At 38.0% G+C, this 20,422-nt stretch overlaps 1 protein-coding gene across 2 annotated transcripts in view; it reads right to left on the minus strand.

The window, feature by feature from the left end:
* LOC103132198 (biliverdin reductase A-like) overlaps nt 1–20,422 on the minus strand; it is a 47,614-nt gene that overhangs the window by 9,651 nt on the left and 17,541 nt on the right. The window contains exons 2-6 of one of the 2 annotated variants that reach the window (XM_007543964.2): nt 18,689–18,808; nt 13,001–13,120; nt 9,643–9,740; nt 9,221–9,328; nt 8,353–8,521 (exon numbers count right to left, since the gene is read on the minus strand). In XM_007543964.2, the coding sequence (XP_007544026.1) occupies nt 8,353–8,521; nt 9,221–9,328; nt 9,643–9,740; nt 13,001–13,120; nt 18,689–18,807 (614 nt within the window). In that variant the 5' untranslated portion in view covers nt 18,808. The remainder of the gene's footprint in view (nt 1–8,352; nt 8,522–9,220; nt 9,329–9,642; nt 9,741–13,000; nt 13,121–18,688; nt 18,809–20,422) is intronic. The other variant, XM_016667218.1, reaches the window with a different exon arrangement.

Here is a 20,422-nt window from a genome sequence, read left to right on the forward strand (position 1 = left end):
CACACAAAGGCATGTGTGGGGGTACAGGTGCGCGTACAGGTGCGTATGTGTGTGTGGTTTTCTATAAAGATAAACAAATACAAATTATGAGAACTTGTCTGTAAAACCAAATGTCCACAAAGGGAATAAACGTGCTTAAAGACGATTATAAACTAGCAGAGAAATAAAGCATTTCAGTTGGAAATGTTGAAAGCAAATAACAGCTGCATCTAATTAACAGAGCTTAATAGCTTAATGCTAAGCAACTAACCTTTAGCTCTCCACAATGCGAATAAACTACATGAAAAACCATAATACTCCACAGACAAATGCAAATACAGCTCTAAGGTCTTTAAGAAACCAAAATAAAATACTAATAATACTACTTACATTCAATGGACGCACACAGCCGAAAGAAACGAAGTCTGCCTTGATAGCCGCACCACACAATGCTCAGATAACAAAATAAGGACGAGTATGGAGGACCAAAACCGACATAACAAAAAATAAAAGAATAAATATATAAAAGAATACATCTATATCCGACATATATAAATAAAAGAATAAATATATAAATAAAAGAATAAATGCATATCTGGCATATATAAATAAAAGAATAAATATATAAAGAAAATAAATGCATATCCGACATATATAAATAAAAGAATATATAAATAAATATATATCCAGCATAGGAAATAAAAGAACAAATACATAAATAAAAGAATAAATGTATAAATAAAATAAATATATATTTTGATAAATAAAAGCATAAATATATATTTAGTTTTTCCTTTTCCTTACATGAGTTTCCATCAAAATAAAAGATATTTTGCTTTTTCTTTCTTTGCTTCTCCCTTTTCTGCTCGCTTTATTTCTGCTCTTTGTTTTTCTGTTAGTTGTGAAGTTTTTCTGCTGCATCGTTATGATAATGAGAAGAGCTGCCTTCTTTGTCTGCTATTGCCCAATAGAGCTTTTGAGCCAACTTTACTGCGTCAGACTTTGTGGGGCGTTTAGGTGCAGTCGCTCAGTGCCATCTTTGCAGGCCACAGACCAAAACAAATTTTATCCCAGTGGTTTTATTGTGTTACCGACTGCAGTGAAGTTAGTTTTGAGTTGGATATTGGATTTTCCAATATCCACCGAGCAAGCGGCATTTAGCTCAAGGTTGATCCGATTTATAAATACTAATTTCGGCCAGCCGTTCTCTAGCTCCCTCCTCAAGCGCCCGCAGGTTGACATGATCACAGCACTGCCAAAACATATGTACAAAAATCCTCAATAAAACATAAAATATTTGACAGGCACTAGACAAGTGAATAACAGCAACGTCATCAGCTGATGAAATGCTGAACTGACACAGGGAAGCTACCAGTAGCAGGAGAAGCTAACAAACACTACAGAGGTTTTTTTCTCTCTTGCTCTCGATGAAGGCGGACACTTTTCTCCTCTGCTCCCTCCCTGCCCTTCGACGAGAAGTCTGGGCACAGGAGAGCCCTCTTGTCCTGTGGGGACACACCCGGCGGGATTCACCCTGGATTTATTCATGATAACAGGATTTCTGCTGTTTGGAGTTTGCGGATTCCTGGCTTATCGACAAATCTGTGACAGACTTGGCCGAACTAGCAAACACTCAGACTGTTGGTGTGGACAGAGAGGAGGACTCTAAAACTCACTAACCGGATGGAATCGATCTTGGAGAAGTTGCTAGTTTCGGCTCAGTGGAACGACCAAACTAATTTGGATGATTGGGAACTGAGATGTATCGGAGAGACTTTAGTGAAGATTGAAATTTATAATCTTCCCGATCGAAGACATTCTGTTTATGAATTGGCTTTCCCCATGTGGCCTTGGAAGGGCTGCATATTTCTAATCTCCTTGAAGATATGTAAACACATCACTCTTCCCTCCCCACCCCCTCCTGTATCCATGGAATTGCGAAGCTGAATGCTCCTAAGGACATTCCTGGATAAACAACACCTTTATCAGACTTTGCCAGGGGCTCAGTAATGTTTCTTCATGGCCCTTTGACGTCACCGCCTTCACTCGTGTCTTTGTTTTGCCCATTGTTTTGTCTGAATGTTGCCATTTGCCCTAATGTGTCCATTCCTCTTTTTTTGTTTTAGGTGGAGTACTCCCTATTTAACCCAGGAAAGGATTATTTTAGTTTATTAGTAATATCAGAAATTGTGGAGTATGCACTATTTAGATCAATATTATACAGCCCAGAAATGGAATCAGAATAACTACGAACTTGGAATCGGATAAGGCTTCTGCATGTTGGTGTTCCCGCTAAATCCTGAATATACCCAATTTGGGTTGTCTTGGCCTTTTTATCGCAGCCTGTGGGGTTTACCCTGACTGGGAATGAGAATACAACCTGTTGAATGTGACAGGTAGCCAATCAGAAAGCGCGGTGACGTCAGAACAGAGGGGAATCCGAAACAGCTGACATATCGCACAACTGTGAGTCCGGTGGATATTGGAGATGATATGTGGAAATGTTATTATATGTAAAGGTCATTATTATATACGTTTATGTTTATTCAGTTAAAAATGTCAACTATGAAAAAACATAACTCAACTCCAAATCATAGTGCAGCAAATAGAGCGGCTGCTCCCGCTGTCTTTTATCCACCGTCTTTTCTTTTACATCTTTTATCTCTTAAAATGACTCCACAAACTATCACTATTGCTTCTACATCGTCATCTGTGTTTGGTTATTCTAAATTCCCATATGCGATGTTGGGGTTTTGTGGATTTTCTTCTGGAATCGCGATGTTTGTGACTGGAATCGGTCCGTGTGGTTTGTTGCTCCTGCCGTGTGGTTGAACACGAACCGATCAAACCTGTTGTACTTTTATCAGCTCTGTGGTCACAGAGGTTTGGAGAATCGGCCGACATTCTTAAATCTTGCCGTCTCACAAGCTCTACTCATCTCCTCTCGACCACTGCCCAAATGCTCTCTGATTCTGGTCGCTATGGTAACGTTTACATATCCCTTCAAAATAAGATACAGATGCGCCACAAAAACAAACATCTTACTTTCGTGAAAATTTTAACTCACGATAATGACTAACGGGAGCCCTGAGCTTGTTTCTCTGCAACGAGACGGTAACATCTGGGAGTGATGGGAGACAATAACACTCGAAGTGTTGCTTATATCCACAGCCTGCTTGGTCTCTATGTGCACGGCGAAGCAGTTTGAAGCTTCATCGCCGCATTAGCAGCCGGTCGCCGCATGTTATGCAGAGCGGCTTGTAATGTGGGACTCACCTACCGGTCCGGGATAAATCCATCCTCCTGTCTCTTCTCTGGGCCTTTTCCCCTTTGCAAAGAAACTTTCCAAAGACATCTGATCTGTTTCTTACTCATTTTGCTGCTTGTGGGCTCAATGTTGGCGCGCAAGTAACAGAGAATCTGGTTAAAGGATTTTCAAAATAAAAGATCCTCCAGACTCAAATAATACATAAAACGAAAATATTTAATTATTTCTTGCGCGGCCCGATACCAATTGGTCCACGGACCGGTACCAGTCCACGGACCGGGGGTTGGGGACTAGTTGGGATTAGTTTTCTTTCCTCTTTTTTCCTTTGGTTTGTTATTTTGTTTGTATTTCCTTTTAACTCATGTAAAGCACTTTGAATTGCCTTGTTGCTGAAAATGTGCTATATAAATAAAATTACCTTACATTACCTTACTTACTGTCGATACAGTTGCTGCCAGGCATGTTTTAATGTTACACAATACAGTTTCAGCAAGTTACTCAAAGTCTAAACTAGTATTGTTGTGCATTTTAAGTGTAAAGTTTACCTTGGAGCAAACGCCCCCCAAAGGAATCCCAGAGTCCCCTTCTGTAAAAATTTCCACCAGCGCCCTCTGAACGCCCACCAGGGGGCGGTACCGCCCCCGTTTAGAATGGTAATCTAAGACTATTGTTTGTTTAAAATTACAGTATCTTTGTTCGTTCAGCCACATTTGTGGATTTAACTGAAGAAGCATCCTTTATCATTTCCGCGCGATTGATCTCCATTTGTTTTAAAGATCGCTTTTGTGTCTGCTTGGAGATTTGTCACCGTCTTTCTTATCCAATGAATTTCCATTAATTTGAAGTCTTTGAAGCTGTTTAATCCAAAGTCTTGTCCACTTTTCAGTTAATTGTTTGCAGAGACACTTATAAACATACTTTCCCAGTGGCCATTTTGATGACCTCCGACAGCTCCATGATCAACTTGGCTGTAACTCCCACTTTAACAGTTGGGAGCAAACCTGCCTAAATGTCCATGTAATTTTTGTGGGTTTTTGTATTGCTGATTCACAACAAATGTCATCTCTAGGTGCCATTACAAGACAAAAACATCTACTGTGATTATTCAAGCTAATTATACAAATATATTCAAAATCAATTATGTACAATCTAATATGATTCTAATGATACTGCAACTAATCAGGCCAGCTTCTGTCAAAGCAAGCTGAGCTCACTGACCTTAGGAGGATTTTAGCCGTTTATAGTTTTCATAAATGTAGGAATGTCCCTATTTACTCATACAAATTTTCAATTTTATTACATTTACAGAAAATTTGCAAGTTTTTTTCTTTATTTATATTAGCGGTTCTCAACGTGGGCGGTATAGCCCCCCAAGGGGGTGTTCAGAGGATGGCAGGGGGCGCTGGCGGACATTTTTACAAAAGGGGGGCACTGGGATGCCTTTGGGGGGCGCTTGGTCGAAGATAAACTTTACACCTTAAATGCACAACAATGCCAGTTTAGACTTTGTGCAACTTGGTAAAACTGTATTGTGTAACATTAAACCATGCTTGGCTGCAACAATATACATGGCAGCTCTTCTTCTATTCAGTGTTTGTTAGCTTCTGTTAGCTTCTTGGTGCAGCTCCGTTCTCCTGCTACTGGTAGCTAAAATCACCTCACTGTGTATCCCTCTGAAAAATGAACCCATTTAGAAATCCCTCCATGGGTGATACCACGATAGTGAGCATTCATTTTATAGCGTTAACACCGGTGCTGTAAGTGGTCCGGTATGAAACGGGTGTGATAGAACAACGGTACCACAGCACTTTTAAATTTCAATTATCAGAATGCAGAAATTGTTTCCGTTGTTTTAAAAGGTTTATGTCAGTCTACCTTTTCACCATCGATATGTTTCCCGACCGCTGCGCACCTTTGGGGATTAAAAAAAAAAGAAGAAAAAAAGACGCGCACATTACGCAAAACTCTGAAACAGGAGAAGCGGGACATAAAACGGAGTGACGAACTAGATATGAATTATGGCATAAAAACAGAGAATCCGACGCTGAACAATGAAAAATCAACACATGATGTGAAACACATGACGATTAGACAGAGCAGCAGGTGATGAGTGAAGATTACTGATGGTCAAATGATAAAATAAATCTAACAACAAGAAAGAAACTAAAGTGGACATAACAATAAACCAAGAGAGGATAATACTAATCAGAAAAAACTAAATAGAAATGAATGAAGAACAAAATGCAAGAATAAACTAAGAAACTAAAGTAAATACAGAGGAATAAACTGGTATGGCAAGACCTTTAGAGCAATAATTAATACAGAGGACTGTATGACAAGAATAAACGGACACTATTCCCAGATAAAAGGTAAAATAATATTGTTGAAGTGCCATGGGTTTGTTGAGACCACATCTAATACTGATAATAAATATATCTTANCTCTGGTTTGCACAATAAATGCCATGTGGGTGAAGTTTTATGGATGATACTCTGATGTCCCATTCTCCTGAAGGCAGCACAAAGCTGCACCACCAGAAACTGACAAACACTGAAGAGAAGAAGAGGTATGATTAATTGTGGAGGCCAAGTTAATGTATAAAGTATTCAGTTACTGTTAAAATGTATTTGCTTAATTAGAAATGTACTAAGTGTTTTTGTTGAAATTTTAGGTAGAATTATTAATATTGCATGTAACTAATTTCATGATGTTTTACTGTGAATAAGTGTTACTAGAAGTATGTTTTATAGCTTAATTGGCCACCTGGCAATTTTATGCATATGAGGTGGGTCGTGTAGAACAAGGGAGACAGCAGATAGAAGGGAGGCGCTGCTAAGGGAGCGACTGAGCCGCACGGTTTTTCAACCGTAGTTTGGTTGTGGAGGCTAGTGAAGGACTTTATTGCTCTTATAAAGACTTACTCAAAAAACTGTGGAATAAATTTTTGTTTATATTTTTACATCGGAGTGCTGCGGACATTTTATTTTTTCCTCTTCAAACACACGAGTGCATCGGAACTTAACCTTGTGGCAACCCAAATATTCATGTAGTTACAATTCTATCCATGTTTTAATGTTGCAGAGCTCAGTCGGTTTGCAAATAGTTCAAAGTTTAAACTGGCATGTTGTACATATTTTATCTGGTCATTAATCATCAAATCAATTATCAAATGCTAATATTTTAAAACAGACCACAGATACATAAATGTAACATTTGTTTATTGAGATTATCAATGCTGTTAAATTTTATTCAATTGTTTAGGCATACATAAATTAAATGACTTTAAATTGTTTTACATTTAAACGCAAAATTTTAAGGAGCTGGCAAGTTTACTTTGTAAAACTTCAAAGAACAATACTCATAGTTAGATTGTTTTGTTACCATAGCAACAATTTGATGCTGTGAGTTTAATCTTTAAATTTACAAATACATATCAGTAAACTGCGATGATAACTTATTGCTTTTTAGGCTGGCCAATCAAACTACTCCCTTCTCCCATATTTTACTAAATCTAACACAGAAACTGTTAGAGGTGCTGCTATTTTTTAGCAACAAAAGGGGCCCCTAAGCCAAAGTCTGGTCCAGGCCTCATACAGCCTTGGACCGGCCCTGCATGATTAGGTAATCCTTTGCACTACGCAGAGATGCGCAACAAAAGGGAGATTTAATTCAATGCTGCTAATGTGGCTTTAGTAGCTCTTCCATTTCGTGTCTGTTGACTTTTTAATAAGCATCACAGAGACTATTCTGGTTGGTCGAGTTTATGGGACAAGTTTTCTCAGATATAATTGTTTGTTCACAAAGATAAATCATTCTCACCGCTCCACAACGCGCATCTCTGAATTCGCTACAAGTTATTCCTGCGGTTCACATTGAGCTGCGCAACCAAAGCTAACGCGGCGGGTTTAAAACTCTTACCTAGAGTTCTCCAGAGGATCATAATTCCTCACAGTAGGTTTATGTAAATATCCATACAGGTCACTCAGCCTGTGTCCAGTTTGAGTGAAAGGAGGCACGCGTGATCTCGCTGAGGCAAAGCACAGAGGCGCCAGCTGTGCGATTGGTCAGCGCGCTGTTGGCTTTTAAATGCATAAACTATTAACCTATTATAAACCTATCCTTTAGGAATAAATCTGCTCTACTAGTGAAATGCTAAGAGATAAAGAGACGCTTGCAGCCTAGCTTAAAAAAAAAATAAATAAAAAATGTTTTTTTTTTTTTATTTTATTTTATTTTCTGGGCAGGGCTACAAAGCATGGCAGGCCGCCAGGCTTATAATACACTGGGGGAAACCCTGACAAGCATAAAAATCAAAACATCTACAATAGTGACAGTAATATTAATGGTAAAATCATTATTTTACCATTAATATTACTGTCACTATTGTGACAGTAATAGTAATGGTATTACTATTGGCAGGCTAATTGGCAGGCAAAGTAGCCTGCCAATTCTTTGGTGGGTGGCGGTGAGGGACCTGAATAAAGGGTAGGGGGGTGCTGGGCCAAAAAAGGTTCAGAAACACTGATTTATATTGTTACATTACTTGAAATTTTCAGTAAAGTTAAAATTTCTGATAAAATCACAGGCCTATAAAAAGGCAGTCCTATATGGTAATAATTAAACACTTAAAGCAAAAATGTTTAACCAGGTTGTTACAAAAAGTCTAACTAGTTGATTTATTCTGTTAAAAAAAACATATTTCCTGTTGGGATCTGTGGAACTACTGCATACCTCACCACTAATGCTGCAAATGCTGAGGTCAGCACATGGTCTGCATAACTGATTCACCAACATAGAAAATGACCTTTTCTGTTGCTTTTAAACACACTGGACATTCTTTGGCCAGGGGAATTTTAGCCAGTAAGCTAAAACCCACCAAAAGCAACTTATTTTTGCCATGGAGTGGACATTTATAGTGCAATTTTAATATACAGTTGATATTGCAAGAAAATGAAGTGGAACTATAGAAGCAGTAGAACACTAGGCTTCTGCCAACCCAATTTACTCAAAACTGTCTTCTGATGTCCAAATTAGTCAGGAAACGTTATCATTATGTTAAAGGATCTGTTGTCAAAAATGCAGTAAGAAAAAAGATAATATCTAACTTGCTGTCAGACGTTAGCAGCTGTGCTGTCATCTTGCTGTAGCCTTGTTTGGCGTCTTCTTCAAAAGTTGCCGCTCTTACTGAAAGCTCCCCAAACAAATCAACCAGCCAGGAAAGGCGAGCAATTCCACTGAATGCAGGAAAACCAAATCCAGGCTTCAGTGCTCCACCTGAGACAGAGCAAGACCTACTTCAAAAATCAATGAATGGTATTGTTATAAAAAAATAAAAAATACAAAATACAGTTAGATCAATTCCAAAAGCTCACAAAGGCTTTTTTCTTTTGCCTTTCCAATTTGCATTTTATAGTTGTTAAGGTTTCAATTTAAACATGATCTTTAATCACCTGTACATACATGTTGTAAATACTGTTGTATTTTTGAAATGCAAAAAAAAACAAATAAAAAAAAAAAAAACTAGTCGTTTACATTTTTACTCAACACAACCAGAATTTAAAGCAGGAAGGGAACCAAGGGATCAAGCTTTGAATCTATCAGTCTAAATCCAGTGTGAGGTTTAGAGAAAGGACGACGTCCTCGTAGTTGGTGTATGGTGAACATGCAAACAGGGACAGTTCCTTTATGTAAAGTTAAAAAATATCTGTGCCACCCTTCATGACATTTCTTCCTTTCCTCAAAATACAGTATTTAAGTTTTTCTAGTTTATTATATTTTTTTTATTTTATCTTCATTAATTCTCAAGGAAGCAAATTTTAAAAAGACATACACACACACACACACACACACACACACACATATATATATATATATATATGCCAATGTCAATAACTGAGAAAAAGAGATAAGTATTCTTGTGCTTTATAATGTTTCTGACAAGTCTGAAGTGCACATAAAGCTCTTGCTTTTTACCAGCAAAGTGAAGAGAACCTTCCAACAGGGTTTTCCCTTCTACTTCTTTCTTCAGCTGTTTGTAATCTTCTGTCAGCAGCTCAATGTGCTCCTCGTGTAGAACCACCCCTGCAGACAAACAGAAAAACTTCTCAACCTGTTCACTTTCCCGGGCGGGAGGTAAACAGGTTCACTTCCCGTTTACTTCCAGTCCAGAAGTGTACGGGAAGTGAACAGTAGTTTGGTCTGTACTGTTCTGGGAATATTTTTGTATTTTCCGAAAATCAGAAGTTGCTATTTCTTTTCTTCTGTGGGCCAAAAACAAATGGTGTTAATACTATTTCAAAAACAATGTTTGCAGATTATCTACTGCACTTTGGGTAGAGGTGATACATTTCAAAACCTTTAACAAACAGGTTAATTATAAAAGTAATGGAGTTCACCTTTTTTCTGGGCTAAGTCCCACAGTTGAGCAGCAGCCTGGTAAGACAGGGCCATGGGATACTCCACACAGACGTGCTTCCCTGCTTCCAGAAACATCCTGGACAGAAGAGTGAGTTAACCCTTGTGTTGTCTTGCAGGTCCAAAGCAACCCGCAAGACAACACAAGCCAATTTGAAGTTTTATGACTTTTCCTAAATTGATCCCATCATTAGAAAAAATTATACTTTTTAGGCCCGAGCAGCAAAGCGCTGTCGAAGGCCTATTGTTATCGGAGGATTTCTTATTCTTGTTTTTATTATTAAAGCTCCAACTCTGGCTCTCTTGACCTAATCAAGATGATCTTGTGTGAGATGACTGATAACAAGTTGGTCTCACTTGCTTTAAAGCACAAAGAGTTTTCAGTAGAGGGCGTGGCCATGGCAGCACAGCGAAGTCAGAGGTCACGCCGCCACCATACATTTGGCTCTAGATTCCACATGTTTCAGCCCAGCTGCACCAAACTCACTGAGATTGATCTGGGATCGCGCGCGCCTCCTTTCACTCAAACTGGACACAGGCTGAGTGACCTGTATGGATATTTACATCAACCTACTGTAAAGAATTATGATCCTCTGGAAAACTCTAGGTAAGAGTTTAAAACCCACTGCGTTAGCTCTGGTTGCCCATCTCTATGTGAATAACTTNAGCACAGCGAAGTCAGAGGTCACGCCGCCACCATACGTTTGGCTCTAGATTCCACATGTTTCAGCCCAGCTGCACCAAACTCACTGAGATTGATCCATTTCCACCCCCCAAGCCATGCTTTATCCCAGAATTCTGAAACTTGGTACACATGTGTATCATGTCAGGACCTACAAAAAAGTCTCTTGGAGCCATGGTCCAAACCCAACAGGACCAAGCTGTACAACAGCTTTTCCATAATCACAAGTTCTCCACCAAGCTCACTGCACTCTAAGATCAGGGCACCAAGGTCAATGTGAGACATGAGCTTAAAAAACAGTAACAGTTTCATCCAATTAGCCAAATACAACACTGGCAGAGTTTTAATGCATGGCACCAGATATACTGCAGCACAGTTACTCTTGTATCCAAACAGTCCTTTAAACTGTTATATTCCAAACACTAATATTAGCAAAAACATTTTAAAATAGCCAAAAGGGCTGGATTTTAGCAAGTTCATGCTTTAGTGACTCCTTTGGATGTTTATTATTTATTTTATTACTGTCATTTTTAAATTATGATGTTCAATAAACTCTGAAATATAAAAATATTGGCCAACTATCTTTTAATGGCCCTGTCATTCCCCTCATTTGCCTGGGGATGCATTTACATTCACTGACACTTTACACCAGTGGTCCCCAACCTTATCACCACGGACCAGTCAAAGCTTGACAATTTTATTGCGGCCCGGCGAGGGGCGGAGGGAGGGTGTGTGTGAACCGTCAGACAAGGCTTCTGCATGTTGGTGTGCCAGCTAAAACCCAGTTCACACGGCACCATATTCAATTTTAGGCAATTGGAACGTTCCAAGTTCTAAGATTGTCACTTACAATAATCGTGCAATGTGTGGTGTATTACCGCTCCCATCTAACATCAGGCCTATTCAACATGTTAGATTGTCTTGGCCCTTTTATGTGGGAGTTTCCCTGACTGGGAGCGAGAACGCAGCCTGTTGTGACAGGTAGCTAATCAGATAGCGCAGTGACATAAGCACAGAGGGGAATCCCAAATAGCTGCCATTGAGCAACCGAAAGTCTGGTGGACATTGGAGATGATATTTGGAAATAGCATGAATGTTTGTACAGCATTTCTTACAAGGAATATCAACAGAAATGACGAGGAGAGGAGCGAAACTGGTACCGCAGTTGATAAACCCGGTAACTTTTCAGCTTTCATTAACCTGACATATGTTATAACGATAAGGAAGTTCATTCAGTCAGCGCTTAACGCTGACACCAGTCACATGCATTGTAGGTAGATTGTATTTGTAATTAGTAAAACACAACATTATTTTGTACTAAAGCCTGGTTCACACGGCAAGATATTAAAATTAGTTAATCTTTTGGGTTATCCATTATTTTGTGGCCATTGTTTGCTATGTAAACATCAAAACAGTAAATACATAATTATATAATTAAGCAGTGAAGCTAAATGAAACGACAAAACAGAAAATCTAAACACAGTAAGAAAAAAAATGTTAACTACGAAGAAACATAATTCACCTCCATATCATAAATAGAGCAGCTGCTCCCTCTGTCTTTTATCCATCGCCTTTTTTTGTTTCGCTTTTTATCGCTTAAAATGAGTCCACAAACTATCACTGTTGTTTCTACATCATCATCCATATTTGTTTATTCTAAATTCATGTGTGGTATGTTGGGGGTTTTACGGGATTTTCTTCTGGAATCGGGATATTCATCAGTGAAATCAGTTCGTGTGTGGTGTGTTGCTCCTGCCGTGTGATTGGACACAAGAACTGATTAAACCTGTTGTACTTTTATTGGCTCATATGAACTCACAGAGGTTTGGGACAATTCTTAAATCGTGCCGTGTGAACCAGACTTAAGACTCACAAGCTCTACTCCTCTCCTCTGGTCTCGACCAATGGCCCAACGCTCTCCGACTCTGGTCGCTATGGTAACATTTACACCTTCAAAATAAGATACAGAAGCGCCTTAAAAACAAACATTTTATTTTCATGAAAATTTTAACTCACGATAAGGGCAAATTAATGGGAGCTCTGCGCTTGCTTCTCTGCAACGAAACAATGACACCTGAAGTGTTTCTATGCACAGGGTGCTTGGTCTCTACGTGACGAAGCAGTTTGAAGGCCTCATTGCCTCATTAGCGAGCCGGTCGCCGCATATCAGACAGAGCGGGCTTGGAATGTGGAAATCACCTACCGGTCCGGGATAAATCCATTCTCTTGTCTCTTCTCTGGGCCTTTCCCCCTTCGCAAAGAAACTTTCCAAAGACATCTGTTTCTTACTCATTTTGCTGCTTGTGGCCTCAGTGTTGGCGCGCAAGACATAACTGAGAGAATACTGTTAAAGGATTTTCAAAATAAAAGATTCTTCAGACTCAGATAATGCATAAAACGGAAATATTTAATTATTTCTTGTGCAGTCCAGTACCGTTCCGCGGCCCGGGGGTTGGGGACGACTGCTTTACACGATTGATTTTACTAGTTCATCAAATTAAACGGATAGTTTTTATTTTCTATAAAATATCTATAAATTATTGTCTTGTGTGTTCTTCCTCTTTTCTGCCAGAATCTCTGAGCCAGGATGTGACATTGATGGCAAAAGAATTAGTTAAAGACAATTTTGCATGTGTAAATACCAGATTTTAGGTTACCTGACAAAGTCTTCATGAGAGTCATTCTCAGTACAGATGAATGCAGCATGGATGTCCTCTCTGCTCACAGCCTCCTCTGCTGAGATCTGTTTCACATCCTGGTGAGCATCGAGTTTTCTTCTGTTGGTTAAACACACAATATGAGCTAAAACATGCATTTTATTTCCTACGTCAGCTCAATGTGCTCTTGCACATATAACATAAATGTTTACACAAACTTTTTGTCTTCCTGCAGTCACTTTTCATGCCAACATGAGTTCTAATGACACATCCAAGTGTCTCACTCCACTTTCCTCCATGAATTAGTCAGACTAGCCAGCAGCCACCCTCTATTTTGTAACGTGAACTTGACTCTGAACCAGGTAAAATTTTGTGACTTGTGCGAGTCCAGGGGCAATTATAGCAATATCGTCACACTTAAAAAAATTAAGTAGTAAAAGATCAGAGGAATTGCATAAAAAAATTGGAGGATCTAGAACAAAAACTCAAACAAAAGTGTACACCAGATATACTGGAAAATTTAAAAAGAATTAGAAATGACAAATGATATGGCAACACAGGAAACTATGGAAAAACCTCATGTTTCTTAAGCAAAGACACTATGAAGGCGGATCAAAATCTATGAGGGTACTAGCATGGAAACTAAAAAAGAAAGCAGCAGAAAATACAATCCATAGAATCAGAAATCCCAAATCAAAATTGTTAAATAACAAATTGAATGATATCCAGGAAGCATTTTAAATATTTTACAAATCCTTATATTCAAAAATCTCTGGAGTAACTACAGAACAAATTGATGAATAGTTGAACTCACTAGAACTACCTTGTATGAACAAAGAACAGAACAGAAAAATGACATCAGACATTACAGAAAAAGAACTAAAAACACAATAAGTAGATTAAAACCATGAAAATGGCCTGGGTCAGATGGTTACACAGCAGAATTTCATAAGGAATTTCAGAAAGAGTTGATTCCAATCCTTCTCCCTTCACTAAATTGGATTCTGAAAAAACCTCAAACACCACCGAGCTGGAAGGAGGCAATAATCTCAGTAATACATAAAGAAGGCCAAGATAAACTTGATTGCGGATCATACTGACTGATATCCATTTTAAATATTGATTATCGACTCTTTACTTCCATAATGGCCAGAATTTCTCTCTTCCCTAATACATAACGATCAAACTGGTTTCATACGACAACATCAAACACAGGACAATATAAGAAGGACACTTCATGTTACAAAAGAGTAAACTGAAAGCCATTGTTATCAATATAGAGCGGAAAAAGTATTCAATTCAGTTGACTGGAATTTTCTCTTCAGGGTTTTACATAAATTTGGACTACATAATGCGATAATAAATACAATACAGGTGTTACATAATAATCCCACAGGGAGAATTAAAGTTAATGGACATTTATCCGACAGAATTACTTTAGAAAGAGGGTCAAGACAAGGGGGTGTGTGGTCACCGTTACTTTTTGCATTATATTTTGAACCACTAGCCCAATTGATAAGACAAAATAAGGATATTAAAGGAATAATTATTAAAGGGATAGAACATAAATTGGCTTGTTATAAAAATTTAATAGATCTCAAAAACAATTCAACCCTACATATCAAAGCAAGATGGGAAAGAGAAGGCAATTTAACAATAACAGGGGAGGAATGGGCAATAATGTGGAGATGCCAATGGACATATAATAAATATTTGCAATGGCAAGAATTTGGCTGGAAAAATCTGGTAAGATTCTTTATCACACCTGCTCAGAAATGCCACTATGATGGAAATCCTCCTGCATGTTGGAGAAAATGTAGAAATCAAAACGCAAACCATTATCATGTCTTCTGGGACTGCCCAATTATAAAAGATAACTGGAAAGAGATAAATAATGCCTTACAAGATATTTTCAAGCAGAATATTCCTTTCGAGATCAATCTTATGTATTTTGGCATAATTCCTCAAGAAGCTTCCAAAAGAAACGAATATCTGATGATTATTTTATTAACAGCAAGTAAGAAAAACATTACAAGAAAATGGTTATCACAAGACAAACCAACTGTAGACGACTGGATCGACATTACATTTAACATGTATAAAATGGAAAAAATAACAGCCTCTCTCAATCACAGAACTGAACAATTTTGTCAGTGGTGGCAGATTTGGGTAGACTATGTAAAACTTAAAAGATCTGTTTTCATTTTTAGAGATCAAACTTGATGAAATCTCAACAATCCTATGATAGCCATACTTCATAATTATTTTATACTATGTTTTTTGTTGGTGTATTCTTTTTTGTGATTTGCTTTTTACACTTCTAACTTAATTTTTTCTTTTCTTTTGTTTCTTCTTTCACACTCTCTTTTACTCCTTGCTTTATAGTCTTTCTCAGGGAAGTGAAGTTGCATTTTTGTTTTGACTGTTATAATGCAATGGTCTACTTGTCCACCTTATTTCAAATGTTGAAGTTAGTTTTGTGACGTAGAGGCCTAAGGTCATGTAAATGATACTTCCTTGAGAATCAATAAAGATAAAATAAAATTAAAAAAAAGACAATGTGAGGAAGAAGTGGGAAATATCTTAAAAGAGAGACGGATTCACTGCAGCACAGATTAATCTCACATCAGATTTTGGACTCAATCTCAGCTGCTGAATCTCTCTGAAGCTGGAACTCGTCGGCTGGAAAACAGCCAACAGATAATATATATTAGGCTGTACATGTTTATATGCACATAAACATGTATCTGATATATATTATTCATCATTAATCATCATTTATTTGTGTCATCATTAATCATTATTTATTTGTGTCATTATTTGTGTTTGTATATTTATATAAATATGTATTGACATTACTAAATCATTTATTAAATAAATTATGAACGGCTGTGTGCTTTGTAAAATGCTCATCATACATCAATATCAGAATATTCTATTCCTAATGTATCTTTTTTCCCACTAAGAATATTTAAATATGCTGAACTATGTATCACTACAATTAAAAATACTTTAAAAATACAATTGTTTATAAATGTAGCTTTAATAGCTGTTTTAATAATGTTTCCAGTAACAAAAATGTGTATTATGATCGATTAAATGCGCTGATACGTCATTGTGCCTGCCAAACATATAACGCTGAGTGGAGAGGTCGACCACTCCAAGATGGGTGCCCTAAATACAGCTAGGTCCAGAAAAAGAGAGATTAACTTGTCATCTCTTCAAATAGGGTGTGGATGAAGCTACCATTGAAGAGGCTATTGGAGTGCACCACCATTGGCGTTTTTCATCTGAAAGACAGTGCTTCAGCAGATGAAGACATCGGGGTTGGGTGTGCTCTGGTGGTGCAAGAGTTAAGCACAACCCATGTATGGAGGCGTTAGTCCTCGACGCGGCCATCTCAGGTTTGATTCCCGGCCTGGTGACCTTTGCCACATGTCTTTCCCCATTTCTCATTACCAACTTTCCTGTCAATTAACTATCAAATAAAGGCCACTAGAGCCAATAAAACCTTTAAAAAAAAAAAAAAAAGACATCAGGGTTGTTCTTGAAGGCATCAGAGTGGTGTCCAATTTGGATAGTGTGCCAGCAGCTGTTGTAATGCTTTTTGGACTGATATATGGACTGAACCTAGCCAACCCTGACCTTCACAACACTTTTGAGGTGTTACAGAAGATAGTAATGGAACTGGATGGAGGTAAACTGTCCAACAAGGCATAATCCCTTAAAAACCGCCTCTATGAGTGAGTAAATTGACATTTTTTTAATTTTTTATTTAGTAATGTTCAGTGTTTGTGTTTTTTATTGTTGTATTCCTCATTGCAGGACACAAATTTATTTGTTATTTTTAATGAGGAACTGCAGAAATATGCTCAAGGTCAACTTTTAAGTTGCAGTACGTAATATTTATAAGCAATAGGTTTTTTACATATTTGTTTAAACTGTCATTATGATATTACATAGTAAACAGTAAAACATGAGACAGATAATCTAAAAAAGAAAAGCCATCATACTGACTTGACATAGTAGTAATTTGAACAAATATGAAAAAGGAAATTTTCTATAAAAGTTACATTCGGCAGCATGGGCATGTTACATGTTTAATAAAGTTGATAGAAATCTGTCATAAACTTGACATAACATCTGTCATGAACATGACGGAGTCTTTATGAATGTCTATGACTGTTACAAAGTGTCATTTGGTAAATAATGACACTTTCAATGCAAAGTCACCAATAGCCAACTTTGCATTATTTTTGTTATGACACTTTAATACAAAGTTGGCACTTTTACTGCAACTTTTTTAGTAACTTTGCATTAAAAGTGTCATTATTTACCGAATAACACTTCATGATAACAGTCAGACATTCATAAAGACTCCTTCATGTTCATGGTAGATGTTATGTCAAGTTTATGAGTGTCATGCAAGTCTTGTGCACACCTGTCAAAGTGTTACCCAGATTTCAACAAACTGTTTTTGAACATATATTAACATGACATTATTTTTTTTTTTTACATATTTGTTAAAACTATCAGTATGTCATAAGACGAGGCTCAATTGTTTTCACTGATTAACTGTCTCATGTTTTACTGTTTGCTATGTAATAACATAGTGACAGTCTAAACAAATATTAAAAAAAAAACATTTTTATATCGGCACCCCGCCTCCCGCCCCAGCATCTGGAGACAGGCAGTTAAGGGATGGGGCTTTAAATTTTATATAAAAAACTGAGTTTTTGTATGTTTAGGGGGCATGGCCAAGCGGCGAACTTGCAAACGAAACGCTGTAACTGTCACAGAAAAAGGTCAACTGCCACCAAACATGGTATGAGTGATCCTGGTTGGATGCCTGACGATCCTATGTTGTCATAATCTGACATCATCTAAGCCCGTCTCCTCAGAACAGAAAGTTACTTTTTTACTTGAAAAGCTCCATCTCTGACCTCCTTGAGCTAATCAAAATGATCTTGTTTTGATGACAGATAAGTAGTTGGTCTCACTTGCTTTAAAGCACAAAGAGTTTTCGGTGGAGGGCATGGCCATGACAGTGTGGCAAAGTCACTGGTCACACCGTTACCATACTAAATTCTATATATTTCAGCCAAGCTGCACCAAACTCGCTGTGATCGATTCTTGTCCATCCCACAACAGGAATGCAGTCCAATATTTGGTGGGCGTGGCCTAATTCCTCCACAGGGCCCCCTAGAATATTTAATAAATCAGCCCCAAGCCATGCTTTGACCAACAATCATGAAATTCAGTACACAAGTCAGTTTCCCCCAGAAAACTTGCTAAGGCCGGTGGTTGGGATGCCAAGGCGGTCCACCGTGTTTTTGTATTAAAAGATGTAAAATTGACAGGAAATGTAAAAATATTACAGGGCAATTATATGTTATAGGAAGACGTCTCCAGTGAAATACCACTTAAATCCACAACTTGTCATAAAAACTACAAACCAAAAAAATACAATTAAAATGAATATCAATTACTTGCATTTAATAACTGGATGTGCATATTGAGTTCTTATTACTTTGTGTTTTTCTAATTCTATCAGTTTTTTTCTTTGTCCATGATGCTGTTTCTATAGCATCATATTACACTCAATATTTGGTGGCATGATGGTGAGACGTCACCAGTCAGCATCATGTTATGCCTGGTTTATGGAATCTTACATCAGATATGTCTTACCTGGATACAAACCCTTGGACAATCAGCTTCTCTGCAGCACTGCCAGCTAGTGGGGTCAACATGTCTCTGATCCGTACCGCACCAGCTGTTCCGACGCCAACCACCACCGCCCCTAGCATTCTGTTAGAGAGACACACTGATGATGAATCTGGATGGGAGTTTAGGGAGGGCACAACTTCTTGTAGTTTAATTCTATTTAATTTAAAAACTTTGTTGTTACACACTGTGTATTGCTGGGTTTCAGACACGTGATCCGGATGACACACAAAATTCAGATGGAGGCCCGGAAGGGGATTTCTTTGATTCAAAACAAAGCAAAATTGATCACGAGTACGCTAATGCACTAAATAGGCTGGAACAACTGAGGCATCTCAAAAAAATATGCATATATTTAGGATACGATCTGTATTATCTCTGTAAAAAAAGACTCGTCTTATAATCTTGAGGATTTACCCAGTGTCGTGGCGATCCACATAACACTAACTACCTGGAGCTGCAGTCCTCATATTATACGATGAGCCAGAAGAAAGTTTTCCAAAAGCCTGGAGAATACAATCATTTAGTTTCAAGTTGGGTCAAGCATTAAGGATCAAAAAAAGCATTAAATGGCTGTCCACTTGTTTCTGCCAGGTGAGTATAGTGAGTTGTGCTATTTTAAGTGATTAGTCTATGGGTGTGCTGTGGTGGCGCAGGGATTAGGCACAGTCCACATATGGAGGCCTCAGTCCTCGAAGTGGCCGTCACAGGTTTGATTCCCCTGGCGACCTTTGCCGCATGTCTTCCCCTTCCTTCTCTCATTACCCACTTTCCTGTCAACCCTCTATCAAATAAAAACCACTAGAGCAGATAAAACCTTTAAAAAAAGTAATTAGTCTATGATAACCATGCTATCGCTAACAACAAACTAACCCATGTTATTTTATGGACTTGAATCTTCTGGTAAATAATTTATTTAGCTTCTGTAAACCCAAATATATCATGGAGTTGTATGTTAATGTTGAGTCACTGTAGGACGCTGCATTCAGATCCAATGTAGGTCAGCTATTAGCACCGATCTACAAAAAACCCCCATGTTCGTGTCTATTCGTGGCCAGACACGAAGCATGTGGGGGAATAGTAACAGCTCACTGTGACTGTATGGCTTGTGTAGGTTATATTTAATTTATTTTGCTTTTTTATTTTTATTTTTTTTAGCATGGAAGTCCCACTGAATAAGCATATTTTCTGTCGGTGACTCGGCACTGACCCAGCTGCTAACAACATTAGCACTCTGGGGACAACCAAGCTAGGGCATAAAAATAATATATCGTACCTTATATATGAATGCTTGTCTTTCTAAGTAACTGTCCAATAAAATATCTGAAAATACAGTTTAAACGATGCGATCGTTACCTGTTAGAAAGTGGCGCTGCAAACTCTGGCATTGTTAGTTTTCACACCTCCTGTTTTTAGCCGAAGATTGTTGATCCACTTTTCTCCTCTTTTTTCAGTAAATTTTTTAAAAATTAACTCCCTTGTGACCAACTACCTTGGGAACACAAAAATAACGTTTATCTTTCTCTCTACTGAAAACAACCGTACATGACTCAAACTATGGACATTTTGATGCTGGATCAACAGAAATAAATGGGCTGGATTTACTTCCGGCCCTCCATGTGCGTTGGGTGACGTCGGTGGTATGTCATCTGAAACCCAGCAATAGCCGTTTACCGCTCACGTCACACCACTGCTTCT

Source organism: Poecilia formosa, unplaced genomic scaffold (assembly GCF_000485575.1).
Source record: "Poecilia formosa unplaced genomic scaffold, Poecilia_formosa-5.1.2 Scaffold954, whole genome shotgun sequence".
Taxonomy (NCBI): domain Eukaryota; kingdom Metazoa; phylum Chordata; class Actinopteri; order Cyprinodontiformes; family Poeciliidae; genus Poecilia; species Poecilia formosa.